At 48.2% G+C, this 17,394-nt stretch overlaps 1 protein-coding gene across 1 annotated transcript; it reads right to left on the bottom strand.

The window, feature by feature from the left end:
- Positions 1-4,642: 4,642 nt before the first annotated feature.
- LOC107536071 (zinc finger BED domain-containing protein 4) lies at positions 4,643-17,186 on the bottom strand. The gene is made up of 2 exons (XM_087814991.1): positions 17,145-17,186; positions 4,643-10,028 (listed from the first exon to the last, which is right to left on the bottom strand). The coding sequence occupies exon 2, from the start codon at positions 9,718-9,720 to the stop codon at positions 6,217-6,219; it is 3,504 nt and encodes a 1,167-aa protein (XP_087671117.1). The 5' UTR covers positions 9,721-10,028; positions 17,145-17,186; the 3' UTR covers positions 4,643-6,216.
- Between the last annotated feature and the right edge of the window lie 208 nt (positions 17,187-17,394).

The raw sequence follows: 17,394 nt of genomic DNA, 5'->3' as shown, positions 1-17,394 counted from the left end.
CCTGTTAGCTTGGCTCAGTCCTGCCAGATTCCTCTTCACAGGGTGGCCTGGGGCTGAAAGTCAACTTGCCAGCCTAGGGGGTGAGCAGTGGTGTCTCACAATAGCTGTGCTCTTCCTTCCCTGGGGGCGAGGTTGGTACCTTCTCACAGCTTCAAGGGCTCTCTGTTCTGTGAATTGACTGCTCACATCTCTTGTCCAATCTCCTTTGGATACTTGGTCGTTTTCCTCTCACGTTCTAAAAATTCTTTAATTAGGCCCAGCCAGCATGGCTCAGTGGCTGAGCATCAACCTATGCTCCAGGAGCAGATATATCCCAATTTTATTTTTTAAAAATATGTTATTATTGATTTTAGAGAAAAAGAGGGAGAGGGAGAGAGACAGAAACGTCAATGATGAGAGAGTCATTGATCGGCTGCCTCCTGCATGCCCCCTGCTGGAGAGCGAGCCTGAAACCTGGGCATCTGCCCTGACCGGGAATGTAACTGGGATCTCCTGGATTGTAGGTTGATGCTCAACCTCTGAGCCATGCTGGCCGGGCATCCCTCCTGATATTAAACAGCCACATTGGGGTGGGACCAGCCCACTGTGCAGCTCTGCCGTTACTACCAGGCTTGGTGTGGCTTGTTCAGTTCCCTACTTTGTAGGACCTTCCATTCAGCCAGACTTCAGGCGATTCTCAGTGACAGTGGTTCTACAGGTCAGTCAAAATTCTGAGATGGTTGTGGGAGGATGTGAGTACTGGGGTTTCCCTATGCCACCATCTAGACTGGAAGTCTACCATGGTGTCTTTTGTTGTTAATCCTTACCTGAGGATATTTTTCCTTTTTTTTTTAGAGAGTGTGGAAGGGAGGGGGAATGGGGAGAGTAAGAGAAACATCGATGTGAGAGACAGATTGGTTGCCTCCCATACCCGACCGGGGCAGGGGACGAACGTGCAACCCAGGTATGTGCCCTTGACCAGGAATCAAACCCGCAGCCCTTCACTGCATGGGCTGATGCTCTAACCACTGAACCACAGCAGCCATGGCTACTCTGGTATCTTTAAGTGGTCCCTTTCCCTTCCTCTTGCTGGAAGCATGAGGGGACTTGTCTCTGCCATTTGCTGTGGGGACCTGCTCATGCTCCTGGAGGAAAATCATGTCATAGTGTGGGGCCTGTATGACTGGGTCTCCTTGGAGTATTTAACTCTCAGCAGAGTTCATGCTGACCCTCCAGAAATTCACCACCTATGGTTTAGAGAACCTGGGGCACAGGTTCCCCTGGCGGTTTCTGCCCATGACTCTGCTCCAGGAAGCCATGATGACTTGTGTTCACCTGTCTCTCCAGTCTTGATAGCAGGGGTTTGCCATGTCCTCCTGTCTCTTACAGATCCCAGAAAGAGTGGCTGATGTTTCAGTTTGTCCTGCTTTTCACCTGTTAGGATGGAGAGGTGACTTGAAAGTTTCTTACTGAGGACCCCAAACCAGAAGTAATTGTTTTTTAAATGTATCAGTCTCTTAAATATGCAGAAAACAAAAAGTGGAGTTACAAAAGCACTGTTACAGTAAGACTAGCTTTTATAATTGCCCCTGTATTTACATTTTCTGAACACTTTATTTCTTCACACGTCTTCTCATGTCTTTCCATTGGACCCTGCAGGACTCGCCTGAGCGTTTCTGGGAGGAGCAGGTCTAGTGGTCACAAACTCCTTAGCTTTTGCTCACCTGGGAATGTCTTAATTTATCCCTTTTGAAGGAAAGTTTTGCTAGATATGATTTTTGGTTGACAAAGTATTTGCCCACTGTCTCCTGGTCACCAAGATTTGTGATGAGAAATCTGCTGATCATTTTATGATTCCTTGTATGTGATTTAATCACTTCTTTTGATGCTTTCCAGATTCAGTTGTCTTTTGACAATTTGGTTATATAATGTGTCCCAATGTGGGGTTGTTTGTTTGTGTTTTTTTCAGTCCATCTTAATGTTCATTCAGCTTCTTGGATGTTTTTATTAATGTATTTTATTTTTGGTCATTATCTGTTCACAGTGTCTCTGCCCCTTTCTTTCTCTTCTCTTTATGGAACTCCCACAATGCATACATTGGTTTGCTTCCTAATGTCCCACAGGTCCCTTATGCTCCTTTTCCTTTCCTTTCCTCTTCATTACTTCTGTTTCTCAGACTCAATAATTTCAGTTATCCTATCTTGAAGTTTGCCATTCTTTCTGTTTGATTCTGTCTTTGAATCCCTCTAGTGAATTTTCCATTTCAGTTATTCTTTTCACCTTGAAATATCTTTCTGGTTTCTTTTCAGGTTTTCTTTTGTTATTGATATTTTCATTTTGTTTACACATCATTTTCTTGATTTCCAGCATATCTTCCTTTAGATCTTTAAGCACTTACCTGGTTTTTAATCCTCACCCGAAGATATGTTATTTGGTGTTTTTAATTGATTCTAGAGAGAGGGGGAGGGAGGAGAGATCAAGAAACATCGATTTCCTCCTGCATGCACACCTATCATGGATCGAACCTGCAAACTACTGGTGCACGGGGCAATGCTCCAACAGCTGAAACACACTGGCCAGCAATCTTCAATTACCTTTAAGACAGTTGCTTTAAAGTCTTTCAGTAGATCTGCCATCAGGTCTTTTTCAGGATCAGTTCCTCTTGATTTATTTTTTCTTTGAATGGGCCATGCTTTACTGTTTCTTTGTATACCTTCAGATTATGTGTTGAAAATGGACATTTAAATCTAGGGATGTGATAACTCTGCAAATCAGATTCTTCCCCCTCCCCAGTTTTCTGATTTTTGTTAGTATTTTTTATATTGTTATTGTAGGCCATCTCTGTGCCAAGATCAGCCAGAGGCATAAACTTAATTGTCTTATGTCATTTTTGTGCCTTACCTTGGGTACTGTAGACAGCACACAAAGGAAACCAAAGGCAAACAAGCAGCAAGTTTAACTATGCCATGGGTGCAGTGGGCCTAGCCGAGATGATCAGCTCCAAGGGGCATGGCTTGTGTTCACTCTAACAAGATTCTGGGCCAGCATAAAGGGGGAATAATGGGACAGACTGCCAGGTACTCTGTACTGACCTGCTTTAGGGGGAATCCTCAGATGTCACCATTCAAATAGAACCTAGAGACAAGCAGGGCTGCAGGTTGGCAAGGGAACATAGCACTCTACCGACAACTCCTCAACTCTGGGAGTCCTGTGAAAGCTGCCACCTCCTCTGCAACCCAAAGATGACTGGACCAGGGCTGCCTGGGCACCTCCATAGGCTGGTGCAAGTCTGTTGGGGGCAGCACCAAACTGGTACAGGGACCAGGAGGCATCACACTGAAGCCAGTCCCAGTTTGTGCAGGGGATGGACAGGGAAGAGCAGAGTTCTGGCACAGAATGGGCTGGCCTAGTCCTTGGCCACATTGCTGTTCCACAGCTCACTGTCCTTACGCAATGTACCCTCCCCTACTGTGGAAACCTAAGTTGAACCCTTGAAGTGTGAATACAGAGTAAGAAAGTGGGTCAATGCCTATCTCTGACATGAGCTTGGGAAATGCCACATGGCACTGAGCACACACACAGCCTCGTGTGGCCCACAGAACCCTGAGGGTCAGGGGGCCCCAGCTTGTGACTGGTAAACTGGAGGCAGAGCAGTTTAGAGACCTGAAAAACTCAAAGCATCAGCCCAGTACCAGGTGTATGGACCATTCAAGGAAACATTTCCCAGTTAAGTTCAGGTGGGTGCCCAGTGAGAGCCCAGGTCCTCCAGCCAGAAGGCCACCCACGGCCTTGCCCTGCCAAATCTTGTGAGGAAGGGCTACTAGAAGCCCCAGATAACAGGCTAATGGACTCTCCCTTAAGGAAAGTCATGAGCCCAACACTAGATCTCCATGACATCTACTCAGGCCTTTTGGACTCAATTCCTGGACCTCAGTAGACTCAGCACAGGGACGACTAATGATAGCCTGGATTCCAAACTGGGGAAGTATTTTTATTTTATTTTATATATATATATATCTTCATTGATTTCAGAGAGAGGAAGGGAGAGGGAGAGAAAGAGTTGAAACATCAGTGATGAGAGAGCCATTCATGGGCTGCCTCCTGCACGCCCCCTGCTGGGGATCGAGCCTGCAACCTGGGCATGTGCCCTGACTGGGAATCGAACCTTGATCTCCTGGATCCTAGGTCAATGCTCAACCACTGAGCTGCGCCCGGCGGGCCCAAACTGGGGAAGTCTTTACAGGTAGTATCGCCTTAAGCACACAATTGTAGGACTCCTCATATATGTCATGGGAAAACCATGTCAGCATGATTCACTAATGTGTCCCTGATGAGTGCTCCCTGGGCCTTGAAAACAGAGGCTGGTCTTGGGCATGTGCACAGCAATCCAGGGGACAGGCTACATGACAAAGACAACAGCCAGGCTGCCTTCAGGCTCTTCTGTTCAGGCACCACATGTGGCACAGCACTCACTCTGAACACAAGTCAACACCATCTCAGAAACGCTTTTGTAAGAACGACATCATCACCTCTCTTGTGTCCTACCCGGAGCTAAGGTGAAAATCCAATGGCTGCATGACTGTGGTTTCCATGTATATTGGCCCCCAAGGAGGATGACTATTTTATCGTCCTAAGAAGAAAGAGCCAGTGTTCTCTAACAGTAGAAAATTGCAAATAAAAAGTTTAATTTCAGAAACTGAGTTCCCCGTTTATAAATACACTAAAACATAGTCAATGCAAAGTGAGATTAATAATAGGTACAGTATTTTGATGAGACAACAACTTTTCTAAAAGGTCACAGGCAATGAGTGACTTGTTTCACCCAGCATACTTAATTGGTGTGAAATTAAAAATGCATCACTTTCTAGATGTTGTAGCAAAAACTCTGAAGACATATTACTGTTAAAAGAATCTGACAACTGACACCACTTCATCCTGATGTCCCTGGGACTCTAAAATACCCGTGATGGCTGAGTCTTTTGTAATATAAAAAAATCTAAACACCTAAGGCTATTCTTACGACTCCTTCCCTGTTAATAAGCCACTTCTTCTAAAAGGAATTTCATACGTGATTTGACCAAATGGAAGCAATACACACATTTCAAAAGATGGCTTCAAGTGTAGAGACACTAAGTCAGAGGCATGGAGGTTCAATCACCAGAACTGCTGTAAACATCTCATGCTGTCCACTGGCTGGACAACAGGCAGCAAGGAGCGCTTTATAAATAGTCAGGACATCTCCCAGTTAACTGACCATGTGAAACCTCAAGACAAAAACAGAACATGGGGAAGTTCTTCTTACCAACCACCATGTGACTGATATTCCATGAAACATCTAAGTTTAGTTTTGTCTTCAAATGCCACTCTCTGTCCTACTGAACAGTATCGTCCAGAACATTCTCTGCACTCCTCACATATGTTAGAGCTGCAGATAAAAACTGCTCAGTCAGGATGGCTTCTACTCCACCTCCTATTTACAGATTTCATTTGACAGCCACAAAGGCTGTTCTGTTATAATTCAAGCAATTTTTGACTAAAATACAGTACCTGATTTGTTGTTTTTACATAATATAATAAAAAACCTAAAGAATAAAATTGTTTACATCTACTCTGTCACTCTAGAATAACAAATTACTAACCCCAGCTTTTATCATCTTGACAGTATGTTTATTAAAGCTGGGGACAGTGAAACAAGGAAGGGCTTAGAATAGAAGCAACCAGAGAGGGAACAGATGGCGCTGCTTTGGCTCACTGGGAAATCACAGAAAGGTGTTCTTGGAGACAGGTTCAGGACATCAGTTGGGACTAGATGCCACTGCGCACTGCTCCCCTGGTTACATCTCATGGGATTCCTTAGAGTTTAGGATATGCACACCTGAGAAGGAGAAAGAAGAAAGGGGACAGGCTTGGGAGTGCTCCCAGGACAAGGGCCAGGACAACCCACAGCTTTTAAAAAACTTTACAGTTGTGGACTAAAACCTAATCATCGTATTGTATAATTGACAAGTCAAGCTTGCTCTAGTGGCTTCATAAAAAACACAGTGGTATCTGGCCTGAAGGACTAGGAGTAAGGCACATGTAGACATTATGGTGAGACTGGAAAGGAACTCAGCCTGGACCTGAGAGTGCCTGGTATGATGTCCTCCTTGGCTCCAACTGGTGCCAGCCACCGGCCATGACAACCAGCTGGTGCCTAATGAGCAACAACATCTTTAGCTTGGTAGCTCCATTGTGATTTCAATACTGAAAGTATATTAAGGGAAGATTCACTTTCAAAAAGATAAGTTTTTCAAAATGTTCCATCATCAGCCTGGACTGGCCAAAGCTACCATTCTCAGTGGGTGTGCTAAGCAGCCTTTCCAAAGGGACGATACTTGGGGGACAGCCCAAAAACCTGACAGCCAAGGCTGAGAGGCTCGGCCAGGCAGACTTCTTTAGGTTCCAGTAGGTGAGTGGGTCACAGCTGTGTTCAAGCACCTCCTCCTCCAGGTAGGAAAGCACCATGGCCTCAGGCACCTTCGCCTTTTCTCTTGGGTCTTTCTTTTTGATCTTGGCCATGAGAGACCACAAGCTGTCATCCCCACTGGAGTCTCTCGATGGGGAGCCTGGATCACACCCATTGGAGACAGGTGTGTCCTCTGAGGTAGAATTCAGCATTTCTAGTTCCCTGATTAAATCCTGCTTGTACTGCTCTGCCTCCTCCTCAGAGAACAGAGAGGCTTTGTAACGAGGGTCCAACAGTGTAGCAAAGATGTACCTGGGGTCATGGAGGGTGGCGGAGAGACGGCTCACCATGGCTTCCTTCAGAGACTTCAGCATGGTGTCGATGCCCATGGTCTCCTCAAACAGCATCTCGATTTTCCTGTTCAGGATGTGGATCATGGGGATGACCTGGCTGAGGGTGGACATGTGGCTGCTCATCTCCCGACTTGCAGCATCAAAGGGCTTCAGCGCGTGACACACAGACTGCATGACCTCCCACTGGTCACAGCTGATCAGTTCTCTGAAATTACACTCAATGGACATCTCGTTAATTGCTCTCTTCTGTTCAATGAGCCGTTCGAGCATATGAAAGGACGTGTTCCATTTGGACGGAACATCCTGAATAAGATGGTGTGGTGGTAATTCATACTCCCTCTGCAGCTCTGCCAATTTCTCCTTTGCTTCGTGTGAGCGAAGCACCCTCTCACACAACTTCCGAGCAATGCTAAGTAAATTCTGGACCATTCTCTGACTTTTAATGGCCTCACTGACAATGAGATTCACTGTGTGACTGAAGCACTGCACACAGGAGTGCTCCCCTTCATTCAGCGTCTTTCCTATGCTGGGATTGTCGGTCACGGTAATGCCAACCTGAAGGCCAGTGGATGTCACCCAGGCCTCCCACCAACATTCCAGCTGCTTCTGAATGCTGTTGCCGCTATAGTCACAGTCAATCTGTGACACGTCTAACAGTGCTGAGCAGTGGTGGTCCTCACAGTGCAGCCAGGCCGATGACTCAAAGGTGACCCAGTGAGCAGTGAGTGTCAGGTACTCTCGGGTCTGGTTACTCATCCATATTCCAGACGTGAAGTGGACCACACCACTCTCAGCCTCCTTAAGGTGTGACATAATGATCTGTTTCACATTTTCGTACATCCCAGGAATAGCTGTCCTGGAAAAGTAGGAAGGGGAGGGCAAAGAGTACTGAGGTTTCAAGTATTCGAGCAGCCTGTTAAAGCCAACATTGTCTACAAAAGAATATGGCTGAAGGTCAAGTGCAATCATTTCAGCTATGAGACTCGTTATCTTTTTGGCAACTGGATGAGAATCATAAAACTTCTCATTAGTGTCATCAAAGGAGGAGGCTCTTGACAATCCTGCACTCAGGGGCACACAGACTCCTGCAGAAGAGGGTAGCGTGGTCGTGGGGACGTCGGTCTTGAGCACACTGCTGTGGAACCTCTGTAAATGCCTCAGAAGACAGCTGGTGCCCAGGTTGGTTGGCTTCTTCCCCCTGCTTATTGTCCGGCCACAGTGCAAGCACATGACTTTAGTGGGGTCCGCAGAGCAGACAGAAAAATGATTCCACAGCTTGGAGGTCTTTTTACTGTGAGTGGGAAATAGAACTGGGCTGCTTTTTGTGACCACTGTTGGCAAGTCAGTTACCTTGGAGGAGGAACCTGCTGTGGACGCCAAGGTGGTGTATGGAGGATTTGCCAAACTAGCCCCCAGGAAGCCCCTCTGGTTCCCAACGACTTCTGGGTGGCGTCTGTAGAGATGTCTCATCAAACAGCTGGTCCCGACATCACCCTTCTTCCCCCGACTGATGACACAGCCGCAGTGTCTGCACACAGCCTTCAGGCTGTCCATGGGGGCTAGCGAAAAGTGATGCCAAACCTCCGACTTCAGTCTCTTCATCACCTTTTTATTCTGCTGGAATATAGCACCAGGCTCCACCAGGTGAGGGCTCGACTCATCACCCTGCTGCTTCTCAGGAGAGGACACCAGGGAGGCCTCGCCAAAATCATCAGAGGACAGCACAGCATCTTCCATCAGCACATCCCCAGGGTTCAGACGTGCCTGCAGGGTCTCGGGTGGTTGGTGTGGGGAGGAGGATTCCAAGGGGGACTCTTGGACCGCCTTCCCTGGTGATGAGGACACACAGCCTGGACCTCTCTCGGGAGGTGGGAGTGCGTGCAGCAGGGTGGGGGAAGGCATGGTTGCACCCCCGCTCTTCTCCTGCAGCACAATGGCACGGTGTGCTCGCCACATGTGCCTGATGAGGCAGCTGGTACCCAGGTCCTTCCCGTTCTTCCCTCTGCTGAACTCACTCATGCAGTGAATGCACACGGCCTTGGAGCTGTCCAGAGGGGACAGGTAGAAGTGCTTCCAGACAGCGGACCACCTTCGGGACCCAGAGGTGCTCTTTGGAAGAGGAAGGCTCTTCTCTGGCCTGTTCTCTGCAGTGTCATCATACTGAGGAGTGGGGAGGGGAGCGGGTGGCCCCACCAGGACTTCTTCCTGGCTGTACTTCTCAGAGATGGACAAGTCAGAGGAGACCTCTTCAGAAGACACGACAGACACAGATTCCTCCGTCACTTGCTCAGGAGATGGGATCTTGGAGGCCATTTTCTGGACAAGTTTGATGGGTGACAGTATGGTGCCCAGGTCTCCAACAGATGAGGGCTGTGGTGGGAGCAGCAGTGCAGGGGAGGAGAGGGAGGCCAAGGCAGACACACTGCCCTCTTCCTGGATAAGCACTGTGGGGTGCGCCCTCCTCACATGACGCATGAGGCAGCTTGTGCTCAGATCCTTCTCGTTTTTGCCACGGCTGAACTCCTTCATGCAGTACACACACACTGCCTTTGTGCTGTCCTGTGGAGATATGAAAAAATGTTTCCAGGCTGGGGACTTCTTCCTGGAGCTCATGTTGCGGCTGGACAGGAGGCTCTGCGTCACAGCCTCCATGGCGACGTCGTACAGCGTGCTGCTGTACTGCGAGAACAGGGCCCCATAGTCGTCCTCATGGTCGGGGGGCAAACACTTCCCTGGGGGCTTGCAGCTGTAGCTCACTTCTCTGATCTCTGCCTGTTCATCACCACTGTCAGCTACCTTCCTGTCCTCCTGTTCAATTTTAAAGTCCATTCTTTCCAAGCTGTGATTTGGAATTCCATCCTCTTTCTCTTCTGTTTTAAAATTTATTTCATCAGAAACTAAATCACCGTCCCCTTTGGGGTGGGTTTCCTGGTTATCCTCCATGACTCACCATCACTGCTCTGGCTGTGTCATCATGTTGATCTCTCAGGTTGGTAAAAAATAATCCAAACGCTCAGTTGTGCCCCCAAATGTACATTATCTTCAGGGTTTTCAAAATAATTTTATCTTTCGCGATGTTTACAAATATGGCTAATTGCAAATGTTACTGGAAAACAGAAGATGTAACTCAGGAGCACATCGTCTCAGGGTGCAGACCTCTGCTCTCCAGGAGTGGTAACTTCACATTGTGTAGACTTGCTTGTTGCCCTGGAAACAGGATTGCTACCATCATGATGGTCCTTCTGCATTGCCTACAAAAGATGAAATCAGGTCAAGCACTTAACTGAATTATACATTTCAAACCTGTAGTGCCAGGGACATATCAGCCTCAATATGCATAGAAGAAAATTCCGTAGTGGTAAAATAAAATAGAAAAGCTGGTTCCTTGACTTCTTTTACAATCCGCTTACATAATGAAAATACCCCAAAACCGGAAAATAAGGAACAAATAAAGATAGGAATTTAAATGCAAATGGTCTATTAATAAAGGGATGGAGGAACACAGAAAAACCCTGCAACAGTATACAGAGGTTGGTTTGGGCTAGGGTTGAGGCCTCACCCACCAAGCAGTGTACTGGAGGCACCTGCAGCTGCTATAATCAGCAAAGCTGAACTCCCTGCGATCAATTTCATTCGCTTTTGCTATCAGAAAGCGCACACATTTTAGGAACTAAAAAGCCTGCAGCTAACCTCTGAAAGAACCAATTCACAGACTAAACACTGAATGTCTTACAGACAGTGAGGTCACGGCTTAAAACCCATCCAATGTGTTAAGTCTATGAGTTCATATCAAAATAAAATCAGCTGGTCACTTTGGGAGGATGATAGAAAAATGGTTATTTTGAAACCTGACAAAGAGAAAGGATTAAACTCTGATCTTCAGTGTGCTACAGGAGCATCAGCGCTCAATAACCAAACAGTAGGTCAGGGCAGGTTTCTCTTCCTGGAGGCCCAGCTCATACACGAGGCAGCCTCAGGAACTCAACCAGAACTTCCCGTTTCACAGCTTCTCGTGGAGGAGCGCATGCAGGCCTGTGCTTCACTGCTGCCAACACCAAAAAGAGATGCCCCCCCCCCACCTGTGCCCCCTGATGGAACACCACCACACCCCCATGCAGGGGACTCACCAGAGCTCAGACCTGAATCTGAACAAGCCTTTAGACCAACTACCGACTTGCGGGGAACCAAGGACACAGGAACATGTCGCACCCACCAGAGGGCCACAATCAGCAAATCTAGACTGAGGCACATGGGCCCACCCACAGGGCCTCCTCCACAAATAATGCCCATGGAGGTAGGCGAGATGGTAAGAGACTAACGTGTCACAGAACCAGGCAACACTTTCCTACGTGGAGGTGCACAATTCACTCGTGAAACTGTGAAGAAAAGTGAGAGCAACTGTCATAAAAGTGAGGTCAGCAGTTACTTTGGTCAGGAAGGAGGGAGGGAGAGTTGACTGGGACAGGACACGTGGCAGGATTCTGGAGAGCTGACAGAATTTTCTTTCTTGACCCAAGAATGGTTATGAAAATGTCCACCTTATAATAACTCCTTAAGCTATACAATTGTTTTTGCAGTTTCTGTATCTGTGTTGTATTTCAAAATAAAGCTGGGTAGCTCGGCTGGTTGGAGCGTCATCCTGATGCACCAAGGCTGGGGATTTGATCCCTGGTCAGGGCACATACAGGAATCAATAGTGAATGCACAGATCGGTGGCACACAAAAAAACGATGTTTCTCATTCTTTCTCTAAAACCAATAAAGAAAAATTTTATTTATATATATATAAAGCTTTTTAAAAGCCCTCATGAAACTACATTAAGGAGGGCATGATGGTGCCAGAGGCTAATGGACCAAAGCACAGACCAGAGCGTCCAGGAACTGCCGGCACACGGCTGCAGGCACCAGGGCTTTCATGCCTGAGACACTGCAGAGCAGGAAGGAGGGTCTTTTAAGTAAATGGTGCCAGGACAATCAGATCTCCCTATGGAACAAATGACACCTGTTGACCCTGTAGCTCATGCAATCCCCCAAGCCAACTCCAGGTAGATGGTCCACTAAAGGCAAAAGAATAAAGAATACAGGAAACAATCCTTATAACCGTGATTTAGAGCAAAATAGGACTAATCATTGAGGGAAGATGGGTAAATCTGTCCACATTAAAATTAAGAAACTTAAAAAAAATAAAATATGTTCTCTAAGAAACACTAATAAGTGATTAAAAAACCCACAAGTTTCAGAGTAGAAGACTTAAAAAAAAGAGTAAGAATCCTGAACAAGCACTTCATAAAAGAGGCCAATAAGTGTATGGAAACGTGCTTCTACCTCATTAAAAATCAAGGAAACACAAAGCCACAGCAATGTACAGCCTGTAAAATGGCTAAACACATGCATGCCCACACGCGCACATGCGCACACACACGCCCACACGCACATGAGCACGTGCATGCATTCCTGACGATGCAGGGTGCTGGTGAAGGTTTGCAGGAGGAAGGGATAACGAGCCTGAAGAAGCATTCGCGACGACCTTGGGAAACAGAACCCTACACATGGGATCACCGTGTCCATCCCAGGAACATGCCTGGCATAAATGCTTGTATACAGGCAGCAAAAGACAAGCACAAACATTCACGGCTGTGTTCAGTGGCCAAAACCCACCTACTGACTCCAGATATGTAAGCAATGGGCAATCACAAACCAGTAAAAATGAACAAGCTACCCTTATATGCAACAACAGGACAATGGGCAAAAGAAACTAGACTCCAGCACACAGGGCACGGCCCCAGGGGCAGAAGCCAGGAGATGGGTCAACTTTGAGAAGGGGGAGGAATGGGAGATCACAGGGTGACATCACCTTTCTCACCAGGTGACAGTTCACTGAGATGTGCATCCTCTGCACACGTTGAGGCGTTGGGCACAGTCACGCAAGCCCAGGAGCACCCCAGCAGGAGGGGGCCTCACTGCGTACCAGAAGGCTGGGCAGGACCACACGGGGCGTACACGCACCCATACATGAACACGTGTCTGACAGGGGACAGTAATTATGAAAGAATTCCACTTTTATTTTACATATTTCTCTACTGCTTGACTATTTTTGCACATATTATTTTATATTTAATAAACAGTAATGTATTTCTATTTTAGGACCAACGCTATCACTCGCTCTAGCAATCTACTACTAAACAAAATCATGTTTTTCTATTTCAGCACCAATTAAAAAGGAAAAAGCATGCTGGCTTTCGTTTTCAACCAAGAAAGAATTAAGTCCCTGTGGCATTCTGGTGATTTTATGTATGTGTGGAGAACAGTTAGGTTCTGCCCCTACCCAAAGTGCTGAAGAGGAACCTCTGGCCTTGAAGGATGAGGGTCCCTATTTACAGTGCATTCCACGGTTCTGATTCTCCAACAAACAAAATTAGTTTAAAATAAAATCAATCAGCATGAACATAAAACAGGGCAACCAATGACAATCAGAATCTTTCCAGAACAAACCTAGTCACTGCTGCTTGCAACCCTGACCTCCCAGGACAGGAGAGAATCTGTCTCTTTACAGCTGGAGGCCACTCTGATGCCACAAACTACAGCAATTAAAAAAAACACTGTTACACTCATACTAGTTGTAGTTGTGAGCATGGCAATCCTAAATGATGACTAGAGTCTGCAGGAGGATGAGGGGTACAAAGGAAGCAACCAAAACCAAAAAGTTCTGGAATTTGTTTTACTTTTTTAGTTTCAAAAGACAAAAACACCTAAGAGTAAAGGTAGCTAACTGGAGGATCCTTTCCATAGGCCAGAGAAAATAAAATGTATAGAATACTCTTCACTTCAGATGTGTGTTCTGACTTGTTCGACAACCTACCGTTATTTTTTGCTTAAAGAATTAAAGAAGCTGTCTCCCAAACTACTATGACACAGAAGTGGGGGGGGGGGGGGGGGGGATGAATTTCATGGGCGGGGCTTCGTTCTCAGCCAGGCAGTGCTTGATCAGAGCTCACCAACACAATGAGCACCTTTCATTTAATGATCTCAAACGCTTTGACTACTAAATATATGCAATTTAGTAAGGTCCATTTTTCCATTTTTCATTCAAATGGAAGCACACTACATAAAAACTACACCAAGATACCAGGTCTCACTGGGTCAGACTGGCAAAGATCTACAAGCTTGACATCCTTTGTGAGGCTGTGAAGAGTGCTGACAAGGGCCCACTGGGACCACACCCACACGGAGGGCCTTACATTTACCATGAACTCAGCAATCCCAGGCTAGAAACAGACCTGACCATGGTCCTCACCAAGTAAAAAACATCTGCCCAGGATTAGTCCTGGCGGCATTCCACAGCCAAGGGTTGAAAAACCACTCCAACACCATCTCTACAGACTGACACATTCACAGGCATGTTGAACAAAGAAGCAGGACACACAAGTGTAAATGTTACCAGCAACCTGTTATGAAAGACAGGAGGGAAAGAAAGGACAGCACAGGTGTGTGCAGGCCTATTTTTGCAGGATGAAGCGGAAATAAAAATGGCTACCTATAAAAAGTGGAGACTGGGATGGGCGTTAGATTCCTGATCACATCTCCTGTAATTTTGACTTTGAGCCATGTAATTATTTTGTACATAAATATAAAACTTTAAAAATTCCAAATTCAAACCAAATAAACCTAATTGTATATCAAACAGGGAACATAAGCACAAACAAAAAAATATTCATCAAAGGCTTTAAAACATGGTATTTCATTTCATCCTAAGCAGGACAAGAGGACTGAACAACATGGGTTTGAACAGTGCAGGTCCACTTATACGTGGATTTTTTTCAATAATTACCTTTACTACTGTTTCGGATCTGTAGTTAGGAGTCCCCGGATGCAGAGAGCAATTGTATATGTTGTTCTATGCTATTTTATAAAGGGGAACTGAGCATCTGCAGGGGGTCCTGAAACCAATCTCTTGCGGATACCAAGGGCTAACTAAATTCTTGGGAAATCCAACAGTATATATATATATAGATTTTCAACTGCATGGGGGCTAGGGCCCCTAACCCCTGTATTGTTCAGGGTCAACTGTATAAATTAAGGACAAAAAGAACTTAAAAACAAAAACACTAAGTAGTTTCATTAGTAGTAGTAACATAGGATTGTAAGCTAGCAATCTATTATATGTATATTTTAGCATAAAACAAGCAATTATGCCAGTGGCATTAGGAATCAAGATTTTCAGGATAGCCCAGTGTTGCTCAGTGGTTAGAGCACTGGCCTGAGAACCAAAAGGCTGTGGGTTCAATTTCAGTCCAAGGGCATGTACCTAGATTGCAGGTTTGATCCCTGGCCCGTCTGGGCACCTGCGGGAGGTAACCAATTGATGTGTCTCTCTCTCACACAGATGTTTCTCTTTCTCTCCTCTCTTCTTCCCTCCCACTTGCTAAAACAAAAATAAACAACAACAAAAAAATGGGAAAAAATATCCTCGGGTAAGGATTAAAAAAAAAAAAAGATTTACAGGACAGAAAAAAGATACAAATTTTAAAAATCAAAGAAGTTACGTAAAACCATGTAATTTTAAATTTGTACTGAAAATATGAATATGAACTAAGGATATTGAAAAGTACGTTTCCTAGCTCTGTCCACCAGAGAGGTGCTCACAGCAGGTACTATAGATGAACACTGTGAACACATAGGACACCTAGCTCTTGGTTTCTAAGCACCTTTCTGCCCTAAAACAGAATAAAGCTCCTTGGAGAAATGGCATCCTGCAGATGACAGAAAGGAAGTGTTCCAGGTGATGAGTGAGAAGGGCTCCCAACTCATCACAGTTATAACCAATACAGGACATGGACTGTGTCCTTTGAAACTTTGCAGATTCACAGAATATCTCTAACATGCTCTAGAGCTTTTCCTGAGAAACTGTAAATCCACAAGCAGATATAATCTAGGGACTGCAGTTGGCCCATTCCTCATGGACATCACAACAGAAACCCTGAGCAGTCAAACTCCTAAGCAGCTTCCTCTCCCAAGACAACTTTGCTAGTAACTGAAATTAATTCATAATTGAAATCTGGCTGATTCATAGCACTTAAAAGCCCCCCCCAAAACTCTTACTAAATCCTTTCTAGTCTCCTAATTTTATCAGTTATTGAGAAAACATCAAAAATTAATATTTCTATATAAGAAGTCACAAGGATGCCCTTGCTTTATTTTGCACACTGGCGTCATCAAAGTCTAAACTGGAATTTTTAAAACCATGCACTTGGTCTGATCACAGTTAACTCCAAAACGACTTCCCTGTTTCACGAGCAGGAGAAGCTCCCCCTGAAGCCCCGGCTCCGCAGGCCCTTGTCCCCGGGGTGCGGTGTCTGCTGAGTGTCGCCCGGTACGGGGACAGCGCGGGCGGCTGCTCTTAATCCTCCCCGGAGGACGCTTTTCCCGCTGCCGCTCAGAGGGCAGGGGAGAGAAGCGACGTGACGGACACACCGAATGGTTTCCTCCCAGGGCCAGGGACAGAACCTGCAACCCAGGCACACGCCCTGCACCGGAATCGAGCCGGAGACGCTGTGGTCCGCGGCCAGGCGCCCGACCCACCCACGTCACCGGCCTGGGCACCTTTTTATTAACTGAAGGCGAACGGTCAGGCCCAGAAGCACAACGACAACCCAACAGCTTCAGGAGCCTGGGCTATAACGGCCCGTCCCCTCCGCCTCCCGCGACGCCCAAGCAGGGCCCGGGCGCCCGTCCTGCAGCGCCGGTGGGAACGGAAGGCGTCCGCAGGAAAGGCCCGGAAACACCGCACGGCGCGGGCGGCGGGCGCCGCGGGGAGACCCGGTGCGCACCTGTCTCGGCCGCGGGAGCCGCCCGGCCGCCCGGCCCGCGGCCCCACCGGGCACCGCTCCTCCCGGGCGACTTCCGTCCGCTCCGGCCCCGCGCCCGCCGCGCAGACCCCGCCGCCCGCCCGTCACCGCGGCGGCGCCCCTGCGAGGGCGCCCTCCGCGCCCCGGGCCGCGCAACTTTCACCACTTCAGGTGTTTCGTCCACAAACCCCGCTGCCCGGAAGACGCGCCCCGGGGCGACCGGCCGGCCGGGCATCCGCTCGCCAGCTGTCAGCGGGGCCGGGGCCGGCGGGCGCTGCAGGCACCGCGGCCCAGTCGGCGGCCCGGGCGGGGTCCAGGCCCCCGGAGGCCGCGTCCGCCTGGCCCCTGCCCGGCCCCTGCCCGGCGCAGACAGGTCCGCGGGGGCCCGTCCCGGGGTCCGCCCCCCTGACCCCCAAACCCGGCCCCGCCAGGCCCGGTCCGGCTCGGCCCCGACGGCGCCACGACGGCCGCGCCAGACGCGAGCTCGCGGCTGAGGCGGAGCCGTCTCCGTCCGCGCACTCACCGCGGGCCCGGGCTTGGGCGGCGGGCTCCCGCGCGGCTGCGGACCGCGGACGCGCTCCCATTCATTGGCCGCGGCTTTGTCTGCCCCGCGGCCCGCCCGACGCCGCTCGCCACTGGCCGCCCGCCCGCAGAGCCGCCGTACGCCGCCTCCCTCCCAGGGTCCCGCGCTGCGCGGGGCGGGGCCGGGGCGGGGCCTGAGTGCGCAGGCGCAGTCCCCCCTGGCCCGCCCACTCCCGGAACCTGCGGGCTAG

Source organism: Miniopterus natalensis, chromosome 2 (assembly GCF_054644295.1).
Source record: "Miniopterus natalensis isolate mMinNat1 chromosome 2, mMinNat1.hap1, whole genome shotgun sequence".
In the NCBI taxonomy this organism is placed as follows: Eukaryota; Metazoa; Chordata; class Mammalia; order Chiroptera; family Miniopteridae; genus Miniopterus; species Miniopterus natalensis.
This window is presented reverse-complemented; position numbering and strand designations above follow the sequence as displayed.